The 19,659-nt window shown below is 48.9% G+C and overlaps 1 protein-coding gene and 1 non-coding gene across 7 annotated transcripts in view; both read right to left on the bottom strand.

Moving 5' to 3' along the window:
- The window catches only part of SLX4 (SLX4 structure-specific endonuclease subunit), a 65,116-nt gene extending 46,821 nt beyond the window's left edge, over window positions 1–18,295 (bottom strand). The window contains exons 1-5 of one of the 6 annotated variants that reach the window (XM_063934798.1): window positions 18,161–18,295; window positions 9,145–9,560; window positions 2,925–3,074; window positions 2,640–2,805; window positions 2,359–2,556 (exon numbers count right to left, since the gene is read on the bottom strand). In XM_063934798.1, the coding sequence (XP_063790868.1) occupies window positions 2,359–2,556; window positions 2,640–2,805; window positions 2,925–3,074; window positions 9,145–9,436 (806 nt within the window). In that variant the 5' untranslated portion in view covers window positions 9,437–9,560; window positions 18,161–18,295. Of the gene's footprint in view, window positions 1–2,358; window positions 2,557–2,639; window positions 2,806–2,924; window positions 3,075–9,144; window positions 9,561–18,146 lie in introns of all 6 variants that reach the window. The other 5 variants (XM_063934797.1, XM_063934795.1, XM_063934793.1 and 2 more) reach the window with 5 other exon arrangements.
- Window positions 14,390–14,508, bottom strand: LOC134946997 (5S ribosomal RNA). Its single transcript, XR_010182525.1, has one exon. It is a non-coding gene; the product is annotated as a 5S ribosomal RNA (ribosomal RNA).
- Window positions 18,296–19,659: the final 1,364 nt, after the last annotated feature.

Below are 19,659 nucleotides of genomic sequence, written 5' to 3'. Positions count from 1 at the left end.
CGTTACGAATGATACATGGTGCTCAGCTCATAAACGGTCATGTGTTCGAAAAATGACAGGAGTTGATTGGATGGAGCACTAGTTATCATTCGTAACAAGTTATAACAAGGATATCACTTGTTGTTAAATCTTCCCCTAAATCATAGGTTCTCAAACACGGTCCTCAGGAGCCCACACAGTGCATGTTTTGCAGGTCTCCTCACAGAATCGCAAATGAAATAATTAGATCCACCTGTGGGCCTTTTAAAATGTGTCAGTGAGTAATTAATACACCTGTGCTCCTGCTGGGTTACCTGCAAAACATGCACTGTGTGGGGCCATGAGGACCGAGTTTGAGAACCTATGCCCTAAATCATTTATTCTTCTCCTTTATTGTGTTATTGGATGCCACGTCCTACAGAGAGAAGTGGAGCAGTAACCCCAAACGGTGGATGGTTTGGATACGACATAAAATCATTACTATGTTTGTGCAAACCAAAGGGGTGTCCAGACCTGTTGGTGCTTTGCTTATCTATAGATGAATCTCAGTTTCTGACCCTAACAATATATTTTTCAATATTACTATACATTTTGTATATTTTTCAGAGATCAATGTTTCACTGATGGACATAATAAGAAATACCTAGAGGACCAGAACAGACCCGTTATGACTTGAGCGTTACTGTAATATCAAACTTTTATATCTGATTGTTTGGCTGTAATAGGCTACATTACTAGTTATTATTACTAGTTATTACTGACTTTGGTTGCACTGGCTTTATCCCATGTTTTTCTACTGGTAGGTAGACGTAACATGTATGACCTGGGTACGTCATTAAGATAAGAATAATTTATTGTCACTACAACATGAAACATGTATAGCGAAATTACATACAGTTCTCTAATGTCATATAAAAATACACAAATGAATAAAATTAGCAAAGCTGAAAGTTCAAGCCAACTATCACAGAGGGGAAGAAGCTATTCCTCAGCCTGCTATTTCGACATCCCAAACACCTATAACGTCTCCCTGACGGCAAAAGGGAAAAGCGCACATTACATGGGTGGCTACTATCTCCAATCATCTTATTTGCCTTGGACAGACTCCTTGCAGCGAGTACATCCGCCAACCTAGGCAAAGATTGCCCAATGGTCCTCTCCACAGATTTAATCACTCTATCCAAGGCAACAAGATCAGAACACTTGGCATTGCCATACCACACTGTGACTGCATAGGTCACAGCTGCAGACCTGCTGCTCGGAGCTTCCGCAGAAAGAAAAGGCGTTGTTGGCCCTTTCCAACCACTGACATTATATGCAGAGACCATAATAAGTCCTCTGGAAATTGAATCCCTAAAAACTTCACATCGGTAACCCTATCCACCTCCTCACCATTCAACATCAGCGGCCGAATGCTGGATTTCTTACATTTCCTGAAGTCTATCACCAACTCCTTGATTTTCTTACCGTTTAACAACAGGTTCTTTTTTACGGGTGGTCTTCAGTATGCCGACTGTCGGGATCCCGGCGCACAGTATACCAGCGCCGGAATCCCGACAGCCGGCATACCGACACTTATTCTCCCTCGTGGGGGTCCACGCCCCCCCAGGAGGGAGAATAAAATAGCGTGGCGCGCCGCCGTGCCCGCAGTGTGGCGAGCGCAGCGAGCCCGCAAAGGGCTCATTTGCGCTCGCCACACTGTCTGTAAGCCGGCGGTCGGCCTCCCGGCGCCGATATGCTGGTCGCCGGGAGCCCGACCGCCGGCATACCATACCACACCCATTTTTTACCCCACACTCAGCGAGCCCTCTCACTTCCTCTCTATAACTATACTCATCTCCACTAGTCATCAAACCCACTAAAGTGCTATAATCCGCAAACACTATCACAGAGGTCGTTCCAAGTTGGACTCGCAATTGGAGGTGTACAAAGAGTATAAAAAATGGCTTAAGACACAACCCTGCGGAACTCCTACGTTTAATAACAATTCCCAAGATAAGTCAGGGCCCAGTCTGACTGTCTGCGGACAATCCGACAGGAAATCCAACAGCCAATTACACATGGACATGTCATATCCGACAGACCATACAGAGATCCTAGAAGTGAAGTGCCTTTTTTTTTACCACATTTCACTCCTACACAAGGTATTGCCAGATCTAGGGCACTAATCAATGATTACCACTTCGATTCAATAGAAGACATTTCCGCTAGTGCTCCAGCTAAGAGGTCATACAGCTAGCCCAGACGGATCACTGGCATATTACTGCGTGGAGACTTATACTAGAACAGGTCAGGCACATACAGTGTACTGTATGCTGGGAAGATGGACAATCAACGTGATTTAACATCTACAATCTTATCTAACGTCTAGAATCTCACCGTGGTGGTGCTGTCTCCACCGCCTGTCTCTGAACAGCCTGCAGCAACGTCTGTGCCGGAACCTCCAGCTGTGCAGCACAGCGTTTTAGGTGAGATGCGCGACTCTTCTGTGTGTTAAAGGGCTTTCCGCACAGGGGGCAACTGGGAACCGAAGGAGCTGCTGAGATGCCTCCTAAGCTCTCATCCTGGTCCAGGCACCTGTAAAATTGGAGGAACCAATGTAGACTAAGCAGAAATAGCTATGTAGCATTCCTGAGTGTCTGCACAGTCCCCTAATTTACCTATTCACATGCTGCTCTCGCAGAGAACTATTCATGGCCGTCAGGTCTTTCTGGCACAGTTGGCAAAAAAAGAGGCCTTCATCTTCCAGGCTAACTGGCTGCTCCTTGATGTCCATCTGCAGAGCCAAGGCCAAAGCCCCATCTGTGTGCAGAGCCTCAGAAGCTTCTGTTGTAGGGGAGGGACGCCAGAATGTAAGAGAGAGAGAAGAGGAGAGAGGACGATGAGTATACATCAGACAGCACAAGCTACATATGACATACAGGTCTGGCTGTGGTCTCACTCACCATATGATCCAGACACCTCAGTGGAATCCAACTTCATGCGGTTGGGGGATGCCCTCTTAAACTGCTGCATCCTTTCCATAATGATATCTTTTACACTGGGCTGGTCCATCGGTCTGGCCATTTGTACCTGACCCTCTGTTCTGCTGCCATCTGATCAATGAGGACAATATAATAGAACAAATACATTACTGACTCATTCTGGAAACTATAATAGATCATCCAACCTTTTAGTGGATAGCTTAGGTTCATTGTAACACTACATAAAACCATATTTCCTGTATTATTATATAAACTAAATACAAGTGTATCAAAATGTCCTTCTGTTGAAGAAAATTTACACACAACAACCAATCACATTCAAGCTCTCATGTCTCTACTGCATGCTAGAAAATGACAGAGAAAATCTGCTTGGTTGCTATAAGCAACACCACCACTTAAGTGTCTGTTTTCAAAGCTTTAGTAAATCTATCTTCTTGAGTGAGCTCAAAAGTTGTCCAATATAGTCTGGTCCGGAGAGATTGTATATAGTTACCAAACTGCCTATGCTACTATGCCAGCCAGCCTGGAACTAATGTAATAATAAGAATTTACTTACCGATAATTCTATTTCTCGTAGTCCGTAGTGGATGCTGGGGACTCCGTAAGGACCATGGGGAATAGCGGCTCCGCAGGAGACTGGGCACATCTAAGGAAAGCTTTAGGACTATCTGGTGTGCACTGGCTCCTCCCCCTATGACCCTCCTCCAAGCCTCAGTTAGGATACTGTGCCCGGACGAGCGTACACAATAAGGAAGGATTTTGAATCCCGGGTAAGACTCATACCAGCCACACCAATCACACTGTACAACTTGTGATCTGAACCCAGTTAACAGCATGATAACAGAGGAGCCTCTAGAAAAGATGGCTCACTACAGCAATAACCCGATTTTTTGGTAACAATAACTATGTACCAGTATTGCAGACAATCCGCACTTGGGATGGGCGCCCAGCATCCACTACGGACTACGAGAAATAGAATTATCGGTAAGTAAATTCTTATTTTCTCTGACGTCCTAAGTGGATGCTGGGGACTCCGTAAGGACCATGGGGATTATACCAAAGCTCCCAAACGGGCGGGAGAGTGCGGATGACTCTGCAGCACCAATTGAGAGAACTCCAGTTCCTCCTCAGCCAGGGTATCAATTTTGTAGAATTTTACAAACGTATTTGCTCCTGACCAAGTAGCTGCTCGGCAAAGTTGTAAAGCCGAGACCCCTCGGGCAGCCGCCCAAGATGAGCCCACCTTCCTTGTGGAGTGGGCATTTACAGATTTTTGGCTGTGGCAGGCCTGCCACAGAATGTGCAAGCTGAATTGTACTACAAATCCAACGAGCAATAGTCTGCTTAGAAGCAGGAGCACCCAGCTTGTTGGGTGCATACAGGATAAACAGCGAGTCAGATTTTCTGACTCCAGCCGTCCTGGAAACATATTTTCAGGGCCCTGACAACGTCTAGCAACTTGGAGTCCTCCAAGTCCCTAGTAGCCGCAGGCACCACAATAGGTTGGTTCAGGTGAAACGCTGAAACCACCTTAGGGAGAAACTGAGGACGAGTCCTCAATTCCGCCCTGTCCGAATGGAAAATCAGATAAGGGCTTTTACAGGATAAAGCCGCCAATTCTGACACGCGCCTGGCCCAGGCCAGGGCCAACAGCATGACCACTTTCCATGTGAGATATTTTAACTCCACAGATTTAAGTGGTTCAAACCAATGTGACTTTTGGAACCCAAAAAACTACATTGAGATCCCAAGGTGCCACTGGAGGCACAAAAGGAGGCTGTATATGCAGTACCCCTTTTACAAACGTCTGAACTTCAGGGACTGAAGCTAGTTCTTTTTGGAAGAAAATTGACAGGGCCGAAATTTGAACCTTAATGGACCCCAATTTCAGGCCCATAGACACTCCTGTTTGCAGGAAATGTAGGAATCGACCCAGTTGAATTTCCTCCGTCGGGCCTTACTGGCCTCGCACCACGCAACATATTTTCGCCAAATGCGGTGATAATGTTTTGCGGTTACATCCTTCCTGGCTTTGATCAGGATAGGGATGACTTCATCCGGAATGCCTTTTTTCCTTCAGGATCCGGCGTTCAACCGCCATGCCGTCAAACGCAGCCGCGGTAAGTCTTGGAACAGACAGGGTCCTTGTTGGAGCAGGTCCCTTCTTAGAGGTAGAGGCCACGGATCCTCCGTGAGCATCTCTTGAAGTTCCGGTTACCAAGTCCTTCTTGGCCAATCCGGAGCCACGAATATAGTGCTTACTCCTCTCCATCTTATCAATCTCAGTACCTTGGGTATGAGAGGCAGAGGGGGGAACACATACACTGACTGGTACACCCACGGTGTTACCAGAGCGTCTACAGCTATTGCCTGAGGGTCCCTTGACCTGGCGCAATACCTGTCGAGTTTTTCCCAACGGTTTATAATCATGGGGAAGACTTCTGGGTGAAGTCCCCACTCTCCCGGGTGGAGGTCGTGCTGAGGAAGTCTGCTTCCCAGTTGTCCACTCCCGGAATGAATACTGCTGACAGTGCTATCACATGATTTTCCGCCCAGCGAAGAATCCTTGCAGCTTCTGCCATTGCCCTCCTGCTTCTTGTGCCACCCTGTCTGTTTACGTGGGTGACTGCCGTGATGTTGTCCGACTGGATCAACACCGGCTGACCTTGAAGCAGAGGTCTTGCTAAGCTTAGAGCATTGTAAATGGCCCTTAGCTTCAGAATATTTATGTGAAGTGATGTCTCCAGGCTTGACCATAAGCCCTGGATATTCCTTCCCTGTGTGACTGCTCCCCAGCCTCGCAGGCTGGCATCCGTGGTCACCAGGACCCAGTCCTGAATGCCGAATCTGCGGCCCTCTAGAAGATGAGCACTCTGCAACCACCACAGGAGGGACACCCTTGTCCTTGGTGACAGGGTTATCCGCTGATGCATCTGAGGATGCGACCCGGACCATTTGTCCAGCAGGTCCCACTGGAAAGTTCTTGCGTGGAATCTGCCGAATGGGATTGCTTCGTAGGAAGCCACCATTTTACCCAGAACCCTTGTGCATTGATGCACTGAGACTTGGCTCGGTTTTAGGAGGTTCCTGACTAGCTCGGATAACTCCCTGTCTTTCCCCTCCGGGAGAAACACCTTTTTCTGGACTGTGTCCAGGATCATCCCTAGGAACCGAAGACAAGTCGTCGGAACCAGCTGCGATTTTGGAATATTGAGAATCCAATCGTGCTGCCGCAACACTACCTGAGATAGTGCTACAACGACCTCCAACTGTTCCCTGGATCTTACCCTTATCAGGGAATCGTCCAAGTAAGGGATAACTAAAATTCCCTTCCTTCGAAGGAATATCATCATTTCGGCCATTACCTTGGTAAAGACCCGGGGTGCCGTGGACCATCCATACGGCAGCGTCTGAACTGATAGTGACAGTTCTGTACCATAAACCTGAGGTACCCTTGGTGAGAAGGGTAAATTTTGACATGAAGGTAAGCATCCTTGATGTCCCGAGACATCATGTAGTCCCCTTCTTCCAGGTTCGCAATCACTGCTCTGAGTGACTCAATCTTGAATTTGAACCTCTGTATGTAAGTGTTCAAAGATTTTAGATTTAGAATCGGTCTCACCGAGCCGTCCGGCTTCGGTACCACAACAGTGTGGAATAATACCCCGTTCCCTGTTGCAGGAGGGGTACCTTGATTATCACCTGCTGGGAATACAGCTTGTGAATGGCTTCCAAAACTGTCTCCCTGTCAGAAGGAGACATCGGTAAAGCCGACTTTAGGAAAACGGCGAGGGGGAGACGTCTCGAATTCTAATTTGTACCCCTGAGATATCACCTGAAGGATCCAGGGGTCTACTTGCGAGTGAGCCCACTGCGCGCTGAAATTCATTGAGACGGGCCCCCCACCGTGCCTGATTCTGCTTGTAAAGCCCCAGCGTCATACTGAGGGCTTGGCAGAGGCGGGAGAGGGTTTCTGTTCCTGGGAACTGGCTGATTTCTGCAGCCTTTTTCCTCTCCCTCTGTCACGGGGCAGAAATGAGGAACATTTTGCCCGCTTGTCCACGAAAAGACTGCGCCTAATAATATGGCGTCTTCTCATGTTGAGAGGCGACCTGGGGTACAAACGTGGATTTCCCAGCTGTTGCCGTGGCCACCAGGTCTGAAAGACCGACCCCAAATAACTCCTCCCCTTATTAAGGCAATACTTCCAAATGCCGTTTGGAATACGCATCACCTGACCACTGACGTGTCCATAACCCTCTACTGGTAGAAATGGACAACGCACTTAGACTTGATGCCAGTCGGCAAATATTCCGCTGTGCATCACGCATATATAGAAATGCATCTTTTAAATGCTCTATAGGCAAAAATATACTGTCCCTATCTAGGGTATCAATATTTTCAGTCAGGGAATCCGACCACGCCAACCCAGCACTGCACATCCAGGCTGAGGCGATTGCTGGTCGCAGTATAACACCAGTATGTGTGCAAATACATTTTAGGATACCCTCCTGCTTTCTATCAGCAGGATCCTTAAGGGCGGCCATCTCAGGAGAGGGTAGAGCCCTTACAAGCGTGTGAGCGCTTTATCCACCCTAGGGGGTGTTTCCCAACGCACCCTAACCTCTGGCGGGAAAGGATATAATGCCAATAACATTTTAGAAATTATCAGTTGTTATCGGGGGAAAACCACGCATCATCACACACCTCATTTAATTTCTCAGATTCAGGAAAACTACAGGTAGTTTTTCCTCACCGAACATAATACCCCTTTTTGGTGGTACTCGTATTATCAGAAATGTGTAAAACATTTTTCATTGCCTCAATCATGTAACGTGTGGCCCTACTGGAAGTCACATTTGTCTCTTCACCGTCGACACTGGAGTCAGTATCTGTGTCGGCGTCTATATCTGCCATCTGAGGTAACGGGCGCTTTAGAGCCCCTGACGGCCTATGAGACGTCTGGACAGGCACAAGCTGAGTAGCCGGCTGTCTCATGTCAACCACTGTCTTTTATACAGAGCTGACACTGTCACGTAATTCCTTCCAACAGTTCATCCACTCAGGTGTCGACCCCCTAGGGGGTGACATCACTATTACAGGCAATCTGCTCCGTCTCCACATAATTTTTCTCCTCATACATGTCGACACAAACGTACCGACATACAGCACACACACAGGGAATGCTCTGATAGAGGACAGGACCCCACTAGCCCTTTGGGGAGACAGAGGGAGAGTTTGCCAGCACACACCAAAGCGCTATATATATATACAGGGATAACCTTATATAAGTGTTTTTCCCCTTATAGCTGCTGTATTGTTAATACTGCGCCTAATTAGTGCCCCCCTCTCTTTTTTAACCCTTTCTGTAGTGTAGTGACTGCAGGGGAGAGCCAGGGGAGCTTCCCTCCAACTGAGCTGTGAGGGAAAATGGCGCCAGTGTGCTGAGGAGATAGGCTCCGCCCCTTTTTCGCGGACTTTTCTCCTGCTTTTTTATGGATTCTGGCAGGGGTTAAAATTCATGCATATAGCCCTGGGGGCTATATGTGATGTATTTTCGCCAGCCAAGGTGTTTTTATTGCTGCTCAGGGCGCCCCCCCCTAGCGCCCTGCACCCTCAGTGACCGAAGTGTGAAGTGTGCTGAGGAGCAATGGCGCACAGCTGCAGTGCTGTGCGCTACCTTGGTGAAGACAGGATGTCTTCTGCCGCCGATTTTCCGGACCTCTTCTGTCTTCTGGCTCTGTAAGGGGGCCGGCGGCGCGGCTCTGGGACCCATCCATGGCTGGGCCTGTGATCGTCCCTCTGGAGCTAATGTCCAGTAGCCTAAGAAGCCCAATCCACTCTGCACGCAGGTGAGTTCGCTTCTTCTCCCCTTAGTCCCTCGATGCAGTGAGCCTGTTGCCAGCAGGTCTCACTGAAAATAAAAAACCTAAACTAAAACTTTCACTAAGAAGCTCAGGAGAGCCCCTAGTGTGCACCCTTCTCGTTCGGGCACAGAGATCTAACTGAGGCTTGGAGGAGGGTCATAGGGGGAGGAGCCAGTGCACACCAGATAGTCCTAAAGCTTTCCTTAGATGTGCCCAGTCTCCTGCGGAGCCGCTATTCCCCATGGTCCTTACGGAGTCCCCAGCATCCACTTAGGACGTCAGAGAAATATTTACTAAGATCTCTCCCTTATTACCTGTCTCTGTGTGCCCATGTGACGGGTAGCTCTGCACTGCACCACTGCTCTCTGTTCCATCGCTATCACTTGGCTTCTCAGTCCCGTGTCCTGCTCGGAGTACCTGCTCTGCTTCCTTGCCGCCCCCATTACTTGTCTGGCTCTTGGGCTCCGTTGATTTGATCCTTCTCAGCTTTCTTCTCGTTGCAGTGCTGGCTTTGGGGATGCTCTGACCCTCTGGCGGCTGGGACTTCTTCACCCGTTTCAAGAGCTTGGAGCAAAGTTCAGTGAATTCATCATCTGATTCAACCATTAGTAAATCGTTACAGGAGTACTGGGTGGGATGTGATAGCCAGAGACCTCCGGGGTGTAAAGGGAAGCAGAAGCAGGCTGGATCCTCATATCAGCTAGCCAGCATATGGAGGAGACAGCAGCTGCTAGGGAACAAAACAACATGTACTATACGCCATTGAGAAAGCCGCACGCCCTGTACACAGCACATCACCCAGCTAGATGGGTAGTAACTTTTATTTCAGGGTGTAGCACAGAACATCTCCACCTTTAGGGCTGAGGGGGCAATTTACAGCAGCACTAATATTACATTAAAAACACGCTGGCATTTGCACTTCATTTTAATGCTGCTTTAAACTTCCAGGTAAAACCCACCACTTAGTAAATATACCTCAGGTCTGATAGTGGTTACATCTCCCCTGCACTCACGACTGCTTTCTAAGGCCTGCTTCAGGTGTTGTTGAACTACAAGTCAATCCCTAACTGCCTCATGTCTTCATGCTGCAGGAGGTAGGCTGATATAACATCAGAAATATGTATTAATGTAACCCTACTATTTTAAATGGGTTGGGTATGTGTGACCGGTCACAATACCAACGGCGGGATCCCGGCTGTGAGATTGCCAGCGGAGGGGGGAGGGGGGTAAGGAGCACCACGAAGCTCCTTGCGGGCTTGCTGCGCTCGCCACAGGTTCTATTCCCATTCTATAGGTGTCATGCACCCCCACGAGTGGGAATAGTCCCTGTTGGTCATCAGGCCGACTGGCCGGATTGAGAGTGGGCGGGATGTAGGTGTTGTGTCCATCGGTCTCCTGACCGCCAGTCACATAACTACATCCCTTTTAGATAGCTGTAGTCAGACTCGATGGTAAGCCCTATTATGGTTTGCTAGGCAGTAGTGCATAATAAAATCATTGTATAAGTTCTGTGTATGTAATATCAGGATTTTGGTACTTACCGATAAATCCCTTTCTCCGATTCCACAGGGGCCACTGGAGTGTAGTTACAATGGGGAGATAGTAGGTGGTATTGGTAGCTGGCACTTTAAAAATTCTCACACTGTGGCTAGCTCCTCCCCTACTATCTCCCCTCCAAGCCAGTCTACGTTAAACTGTGCCCGAGGAGAGCTGTAATAAACAAACCGTAAGGTAGAGGAGGTTAACGACGCCCTGTAAACCAGGCGAACACAAACTAAACCTGGAACAGAACCTGACAAAAAACCAGGCTAGCCTGAACCCAACAAGCAGTCATATGGTGATCTGCAATCGTTAATCAAACAAAAATCAGGAGAAACAGCGCTGGGCGGGCGTCCAGTGGCCCCTGTGGAATCGGAGAAAGGGATTTATCGGTAAGTACCAAAATCCTGATTTCTCCTTCATCCACTAGGGGCCACTGGAGTGTAGTTACAATGGGGACGTCCCAGAGCTCCCAAAAAACGGGTGGGAAAGCGCTGAGAGTCCTGTAAAAACTGCTCGGCCAAACAGTGATGCAGAGGCCGTAAAAGTGTCAAACTTGTAGAATTTGACAAAACGAATGTCGGTTTGACCAAGTAGCCGCCCGACAAAATATTCATGGAGACCCCGCGGGCGGCTGCCCACGAAGGTCTTACAATGCGCGTAAAGCGCGCTGAAATGGAAAACGGAGGTTCCCTAGTAACCGCCAAGAAGACTGTCTGATGATCAGATGTATCCAACTGTCCAGCATATGCTGGGGCCCCGGCTATTTAGTACGGGAGCATCGTCCAGAGCAAAGAAGAAAAAACACTTCATCGAATAGCCTGAGACCTCTGTAGAGAGAGTTGACGAGCCCTGACAACATTCAGAGAGGATTGAAAACCACTAGTGTCAGATTTATATGAAAAATGGACCTCCCCTCTGGAAGAAACGACCGCTGAGGCCGAAGCACAGCCCGGGGAGTTGCCAATAGAGTACTCCCTGAACAAGAGGCCGAACTTACGGCCGCTAGGCTAATCTCATTTGGAAGAAAAGCGAAAAAGGCAGAGACCTAAAATTCCGGTCAGTGTGGTTTGAAGCGCAGCGGAGCAAAAAACCTCCCAGAGAAACCAAAGATGAATGGTAACTGGAAGAAGGGGGAAAAAACCCCTTTTATCTTCATTATGTTCCATAAAGTTTTCCCAAAGTGGCAAAAGCGAGAAGAGGTAATAGACTTCTGAAATCGGAGCCCAGTAGGCCTAACCGAACTAGGGAACTCCTCCCTTCTGAGGTCTCGTGAACAGTCACACGGGTAACCGAAACCAGTGTAAAATTGAACAAGGAGAAAAAAGGAGCCTGTTGAAGTAGACAGTCCAGTCGAGGTAGGAGCCAAGGCTCCTCTACTGACAACAGGCGTATCTGTATCTTCAAGTCATGCGTGGCCCAACCAGCGCCACCGAGAGGACTAGCACGCATAATCCCCTCCTGTGTTACTGAACATGAAGTAGAAATAGAAAAGGAGGCAGGATAGAATAACCAGAAAACTCCCCGGAGCCCTGAGGGCCTCCACGGCTACTGCCGTCCGAGAGTAATAAAGGGTTAAAGAGTCAGTCAGAACGCCCTGAGGTCGATCCGAAATCTCCGCCCACAGCGGACCAGCTGACAAAACTCCGGGGCATGTTCCCTCACCCAGGAGTCTGACCTGGTGGCTTGATCTGGAAACAAGATTGTTGTCCCCCGTTCCGAGAGGAATGGAGGCGACCACTCATTACGTCGCAACTTGACTGAAGAAATAGAGTCTCAGGTGCCGAGGAATGAAAAAAACCTCTGACGGACCGTGTTGAGAAACGTCTATGCGGAGCATAAATTGGATCTGTGTCGAATCAGAAGCTCGTGGATCCTCCGGATATTCAGAAGCCACCTAATGTACAGAGTGGGATAGTAGCAGTAAATTGTCCCATTAGGGAACCAACGTCACCCACTGCCCTTGAAAAAGAGTTATTCTGTTATCTTCCTAAACTCTGTGGGAGCGGAAGAGAGAAGAGTAAAGGACTTACAGTGAAAATGAGAATCCTGTTAAGGGGGAATCTGAGAAAAGCCTGTCCAACGGAAATCAGTAAACAGGCATCTCTGAAGACAAGGGACACATAAAACTCCCTTTCTTGTTTAAACTAGCAATCACAGACTAAAAGGATTGTAAGGCCAGAATAGGCCTGTCCGAGCCACTTGGCTTCGGAACGTGAAAAGAAAACAAAGGCCTGAGAACTGTCCTAATTCAAATGATATGTGAAAAACAGGGATCAACACCCTTTGCGGTTAGAAACCTATGGAGCGCAGCCTGCAGTATGACTCTCTTGTCAACGTAAATCAGCCGACCTATGCCGAGGGACTCCTGAGACGGTTGTAACCGCCCAAGCCTTCTCCCATCGACCTGCGCCTACCCTGGGACCCTGCCGGTGTAATGGGTGTATAGGATGACATAAAATCAGACTGGACTGAGGATGTTGAACCTCTGCTTCAGCCTTTTTACCCTGAGAACCCCTGGCGACGAAGATATCACCCGTGTGGAGTCAAAAACCTGAAAGGGCACGAAAAAATCTAAAGGGAAGACCAGTAAAGGTCTGTCTTGGAGCTGGGGCAGTAGTAGGAGAAATCAAAGTGGACCTACCTCCATTGGTTCAAGAAATCCTGCAGAAAGTTCCTTCCCCAGAACCATCTGCCCCGTAGGATTTCATGTTTACTTGTCACTGTCGCAGCCCCAGAGGTCGTCGGGTTAAGACAGCCCAAGCGAAGATGCAGGGTCCGAGTCTGTAGACATGGAGACCTCCAAGGAACATAAAGCAGAATCGTGATTCTGACCTGTATCAAAGTATCAATTGATCCTGATGCGAAGCATCCTGTAACCTAGAGGACAATTGTTCCCCAACCTACCTGCTCCGGATACGGTAGAACCATGCTGCCGCATATGTCGATGGATCCCTGAGCAAGGTTGCCTCAGGAAAACGGCGGCTTGATGGACCGGCGATACACCGAGGTGTATACCCTAGAGAGGTTCTGATACCATCTCCTGCCATCTGCGGGGAAAAGATAGGAAAACAAACCTTGTTTGATACCTGATATTGTGTATTCGGGTGTCTGTCGGCCGCCTACCGGAGCCTGCCCAGCTCATCCGAAACTGAACCAGTCGCTGTCATTTTCGTCAATGGCGTGGAACCCTGATGGACTTGACGTGTCCTCCTCCTTTACCTGCAGTATCAGATGAACTGCTGTATTATGTACCTGTATATTCTGAGACACTGGTTCAGATCCACAGAAAACAGACATCAGTAATGCATGGAATGTTAGCAAAGTTTCTTTTTGGAAAGGTGTGTTTGGTCCCGCTGTGATTTGATCCTGTGACCTTGGAAACCAAAGTCCAAGGGCTTACCTGATGAGTTATTGTCTGGTTAATAGTGACATTACCTGCATCATTGATCAAACAGGGGTGTGCAGGTGCGTGGAGGGCGAAGCAGATGGCTCCGCCGCATACTTCACACCTAAGAGGGAATTCTTCGACTATCCCAGGAGAGACAAACGAAAGGAGAAAAGGTGGGTTAAATAAACAGAGCCCTACGTAAGGTGTGCACTATAATGTGTAGTGACCGATACGATTAAAATAAACTTTCTGGAGCAGCGGAGACCTGAACCAGCAACGCTGCGCTGTGGGACAGGAGTCTTAGCCCTAGGCTATAGGAGTTCTCCTTAAAGTTTTGTTTGGATTCAAACCCCTGTTCAGATACCCGCTACTAGCGTACTGAGCCGCAGCGCTATTTGTCTGATGCCTTACACGCATTCCACAATTACAAATAGCATTAGTAACTAGTGACAACAAGGAATAATAAAGGGAAGGCAACACCCCGCCCTGTATTTAGTGTACCGCTAATTAAGGTGCACCAGATGTTTCTCTGAGGTTCCGCTGGCTTTTCAAAATGGTGACCAGCCTGTGAGAAAGATGGGGGAAAATGTTATGTGCAAGATGTTGTTATTAGAAAACATTGCGGAAGTAGCCTACTGCACCTGGTATTCCCAGGCGGTCTCCCATCCAAGTACTAACCGGGCCTGACCCTGCTTAGTTTCCGAGATCAGACGAGATCGGGCGTGTTCAGGGTGGTGTGGCCGTAGGCTTTTATCCCCTATATCTGGTATTTTATGGATTTATCTATATACATACCTACACGCACTTAAATATATATATCTATATATATACATGCACAAACATAACTATATATGTATATATACACACACACCGTAGGTAAATAAATACTGCACAGTAGATCCTTTTAATTATTATTGAGCTGAGTCCCAGCTACTGTAATAGAGCAGGTTCCCTGATTTGCAAGTAGGAAAATGCTGGGTAGAGGACTCTACTGCAGGAGGAATGTATCTATATTTCAGCAGCCTGAAGTATCGAAAAGTTACAAATCCCAGAGCTGTTGCCTAGCGACGGGGAGACCTGGGAGCCCGCTGAGTAAAGCGGGTTAACTGTTAATATACCTGGGACTTTATTTGTATTTGTCTCTGAGTATGCAAGATTAGCCCACTGGGCTATAGGAGACACTGCAAATATGAAGCCAGGTCTGTGCAGGGAGGAAATGGCCGCCAGAGTGAAACTCCTCTGGGCTATGCGATAAAATCTATATAGTGGATAACTGGATTAGTGCTGAGCCACTCTGACTATATCACATTCTCCTCAGCACCATGTGCATTAAACTCACATAAATGCCTATTACACTATAACAGTGGCCGGGGAGCGGAGAATGCTGAGCCCGCTGTACAGAGCAGGAGTTAGCTCCGCCCCCCGGCTATGGCGCCTTATTGCAAAACTAAGCGGGAAGCGAGCTGTACCCTCCGCTGGGCCTGCGAGTCACCGCCGGGGAGCGCTGAGCCCGCTATACAGCGCTAGTAGAGCCCTGTATCTGCTAGCCGCCGCCGGGGAGTGTTGCGCTGAACAGAGCGCGAGTCGCCGCCTGGGAGCAGGGAGCGCTGAGCTCGCTCTACAGAGCGGGACTTAGCTCCGCCCCCTCCGTACAAGGCGCCAAATTTAAACATTGCTTTGCGCTCGAGCGGGATCCCTGTGCCGGCTCTGTGAGTCGCGCTGAGTGGGGATCTGTGCGGGGGGTGCGGGGAGCTGGGGGAGCAGAGGGTTATCAGAATGACACACACCCGTTTTTCAGTCAGGGTTGTATAAACACATACTCAGCCTCCCCCAATCATCCTGTCTGTTTCTCCATGAGGAGGACAGGTAAGGATACAATAAAGTACATTACAGCCCCAGAGAGCCCTTCTGGAGTGGGTTGTACAACAATAAACAGTGCATTGCTCTAAAAACATACATAGCCACCACAAATAAAGTATACTTCACTCACCACTGTGTTCTTGGTGGATCGGCCCCGACACACGCCGCACGCAGCGGCGTCCAGCCGGAATCTTCTGTGGTGGGGTGGTCCCGACACAAGCCGCACGCAGCGGTGTCCGACCATTTTTTGATACTCACCGCTGCCATGCTGCCGGAATCTTCTGCTGGATGGAGTGGCCGCGACACGCGCCGCACGCAGCGGTGTCCGCCAACTCAGGAGAGCTCAGTGTCTCCCTCAGCCGGGGCCCATCCCTAGCCGCACGCAGCTGCGATGGGACCCCGCCGGCAGCTCCCACGGTGCAGACTGGCAGTGGCAGAGCTGCCAGTCTGTGAGTGTGTGTAAGAAAAATAAAATAATAAAGAAAAAAGAAGAAAATTCTTCAGCTAAACCCAAGTGAACCAGCTACCTCGGGCACTTAACTAAGACTGGCTTGGAGGGGAGATAGTAGGGGAGGAGCTAGCCACAGTGTGAGAATTTTTAAAGTGCCAGCTACCAATACCACCTACTATCTCCCCATTGTAACTACACTCCAGTGGCCCCTAGTGGATGAAGGAGAAAATGCTATGACAGATGGCTATGGACAATAGTGAAAACGTGCTGTTTCACTTTTCTTCTCCTATTGTTGTGTTTTGGTATGCGGTACTGTAGTAGTGCTGATCTGAATGCACCCCTACATTACATGCAAAGCACTAAACGTGTATATCTGCCTATATGCGGAGTTGTGTCTATTTGTACGCTTGCTTATATAGCGGACATCAGTATCACAGCACACTTGCACTGGCTTTATTCCTGGTGCAAAGGATCACTCTGTGCACGCACAGGTATAAGTCTGCATACACACAACCCTGCATAGCCTACATTTCACTCTGCACACCTTCCCTACAGCCTGCGGGCCTAATTCACACCTGATCGTAGCAGCAAATTTGTTGGCAGATGGGCAAAACCATGTGCACTGCAGGGGGGGGGCAGATATAACATGTGCAGAGAGAGATTCATTCAGGGACATAAGTAGAGAATATTTCAGTCAGAGAAGCGTCCTTTGGGCCTAATTCAGACCTGATCGCTAGCAAGCGATTTTTGCACTGCTGCGATCAGATAGTCGCCGCCTACTGGGGGAGGGTATTTTCGCTGTGCAAGTGTGCAAATGCATGTGTAGCCGAGCTGCACAAACAGATCTTGTGCAGTCTCTGCGCAGCCCAGGACTTACTCAGCTGCTGCGATCACATCAGCCTGTCCGGGACAGGAACTGACTTCAGGATCCCTCCCTGCAAACGCATGGACACGCCTGCGTTTTTCCAGACACACCCTGAAAACGGTCAGATGACACCCACAAATGCCTTCTTCCTGTCAATCTCCTTGCGATCGCCCGTGTGACGTATAAACAGATACGTTGCACAAACCAATCGCTTTACCTGATCGACGCACCTGTGCATTGCGGTACATATGCATGCGCAGTTTGTACCTGATCGCCCGCTGTGCAAAAACGCAGCCTAGCGATCAGGTCTGAATTACCTCCTTTGTATTATTATATGGGTTTCTATCTAACCCTACAGCACATCTGCTACACAATTCTCAGTGTAGTTTTGGGTTGGTAGGTAGTCATGGGCCCTCCGGCTGAACGTGGGGGTAGAGTAGACTGGGAGCTGGGAGAACATTACTCATCTATATTCTGTCATTGCTTCCAAGGATCAGCAAATTCTCTATTTCCGCATGTTGTAGAACTACAAATCCAAGCATGTGTTGACATCCACCTAACCAGCTGGCATGTCCACATGTCTCTACAGCTTCCTTCACGCGCTGAGTGTAGTTTGAGACTGGTAGTTCCCCAAAAGCTAGCTGGGTGGGTGTCAGGACACGGCTGTACTCTTAATCTCAACTGACTGGCCTGACACCCAACACACATCATATTGCACTCTGATTTACTAGACCAGCCCTGTATGTTTATGTGGGAAATGCTGGCACATGTGGTTCCACATCAGCTAGCTAGGTGGGTTCCTGGACATGCTGGGACATACAGTTCCACACCAGCTAGCTAGGTGGGTTTCTGATAATGCTGGGACTTGTAATTTCACAATAAGTAGCTAGGAGGGTATGAGGACATGCTTGGAATTGCTAACAGGTGGTCAGGACACTCTGGTATTTGTAGTTCAGCAATATCTAGCCAGATGGGTTTCAGGACATTCTGGGAATTATAGTGCCAGCTAGGTAGAATGGTAACAGCATGCACTGGGACTTGCTGTGCCACAACAGCTAGCTAGGAGGATAGCAGCACACACTGGGACTTGTAGTGCCACAGGCTGCAACAAGCTAGGAGGAAATGCTGGTATTTGAAGTCCCCTAACTGACTGGCCTGACACACCGTTGCCCAGCGCACATTGCTACGCCGGCAGTGTAATTACCCTCACCCGATCCCACTCACATACTGCACAGCTCTACCGCTGATCATCCCGCATACGCGGATCCGGAAATACGCTCCGTGACGTCACCGCGCAGAGCGTCCAGCACCGAGCGTTCAGCCATTTCCATGACGACGGATTCAAACCATAAGGTCGCGCCGCCACTACACACTAACAGCCGCTTACACTAGTAGCAACCAGGTCTACAATAAAATGGCTGCCGCCACGACACACTGGCTGCTAAGGCTACTATAAAATGGCCGCCGCCTCCTTATGTCCGCGGGCGCGGTGTTGAGTGTCGGTTGTGTCTATGTTCCCTTTGTGATCAGGTCCAGGAAGTGACAGCACGAGAGGATAGAAGAGAACTTCCGCCCTTACAGCACCTTAATGTTTTATCCATTGTCTGTTTGTTTGAGGTTATTTTGTTACAGCTATGCACAATTGTACCCTCGCGGCCTCGCTTCGCTCGCCACGCTTCGGGCTTGCGGGGCAATTCAGAGTTGATTGCAGCAGCAAATTTGTTACATGCCCTCCGACATTTTACACATAAACATCAGTACAAATAAGGGGGCGTGGTCACTGGTACCTTTTCCTATACTTTCAATGAAAGTTTGGAGAGCCAAAAATCGGTACAGGCCATAAAAAAAAGGTACTGTACCTATTAAAAAGGTACAGTTGGAGGGTATGTTGTTAGCTACAGGTTACTATTCCCATACCCTCCAACATGACCTTACCAACTAGGTACAAAATGCTCTGTTTCTGGACTTCCCTCTTAATATATTTTCTCTAACGTCCTAAGTGGATGCTGGGGACTCCGTAAGGACCATGGGGAATAGCGGCTCCGCAGGAGACTGGGCACATCTAAAGAAAGCTTTAGGACTAACTGGTGTGCACTGGCTCCACCCCCTATGACCCTCCTCCAAGCCTCAGTTAGATTTCTGTGCCCGACGAGAAGGGTGCACACTAGGGGCTCTCCTGAGCTTCTTAGTGAAAGTTTTAGATTAGGTTTTTTATTTTCAGTGAGACCTGCTGGCAACAGGCTCACTGCATCGAGGGACTAAGGGGAGAAGAAGCGAACTCACCTGCGTGCAGAGTGGATTGGGCTTCTTGGCTACTGGACATTAGCTCCAGAGGGACGATCACAGGCCCAGCCTGGATGGGTCCCGGAGCCGCGCCGCCGGCCCCCTTACAGAGCCAGAAGAGCGAAGAGGTCCGGAAAAATCGGCGGCAGAAGACGTTCCTGTCTTCAATAAGGTAGCGCACAGCACTGCAGCTGTGCGCCATTGCTCTCAGCACACTTCATACTCCGGTCACTGAGGGTGCAGGGCTCTGGGGGGGGTGCCCTGAGACGCAATAAAACATGATAAAAATACCTTACATGGCAAAAAATACATCACATATAGCTCCTGGGCTATATGGATGCATTTAACCCCTGCCAGAATATACAGAAAAACGGGAGATAAGGCCGCCGAAAAGGGGGCGGAGCCTATCTCCTCAGCACACTGGCGCCATTTTCCCTCAC

The sequence above is a fragment of the Pseudophryne corroboree genome, chromosome 7, assembly GCF_028390025.1.
Source record: "Pseudophryne corroboree isolate aPseCor3 chromosome 7, aPseCor3.hap2, whole genome shotgun sequence".
Classification (NCBI taxonomy): domain Eukaryota; kingdom Metazoa; phylum Chordata; class Amphibia; order Anura; family Myobatrachidae; genus Pseudophryne; species Pseudophryne corroboree.
This window is presented reverse-complemented; position numbering and strand designations above follow the sequence as displayed.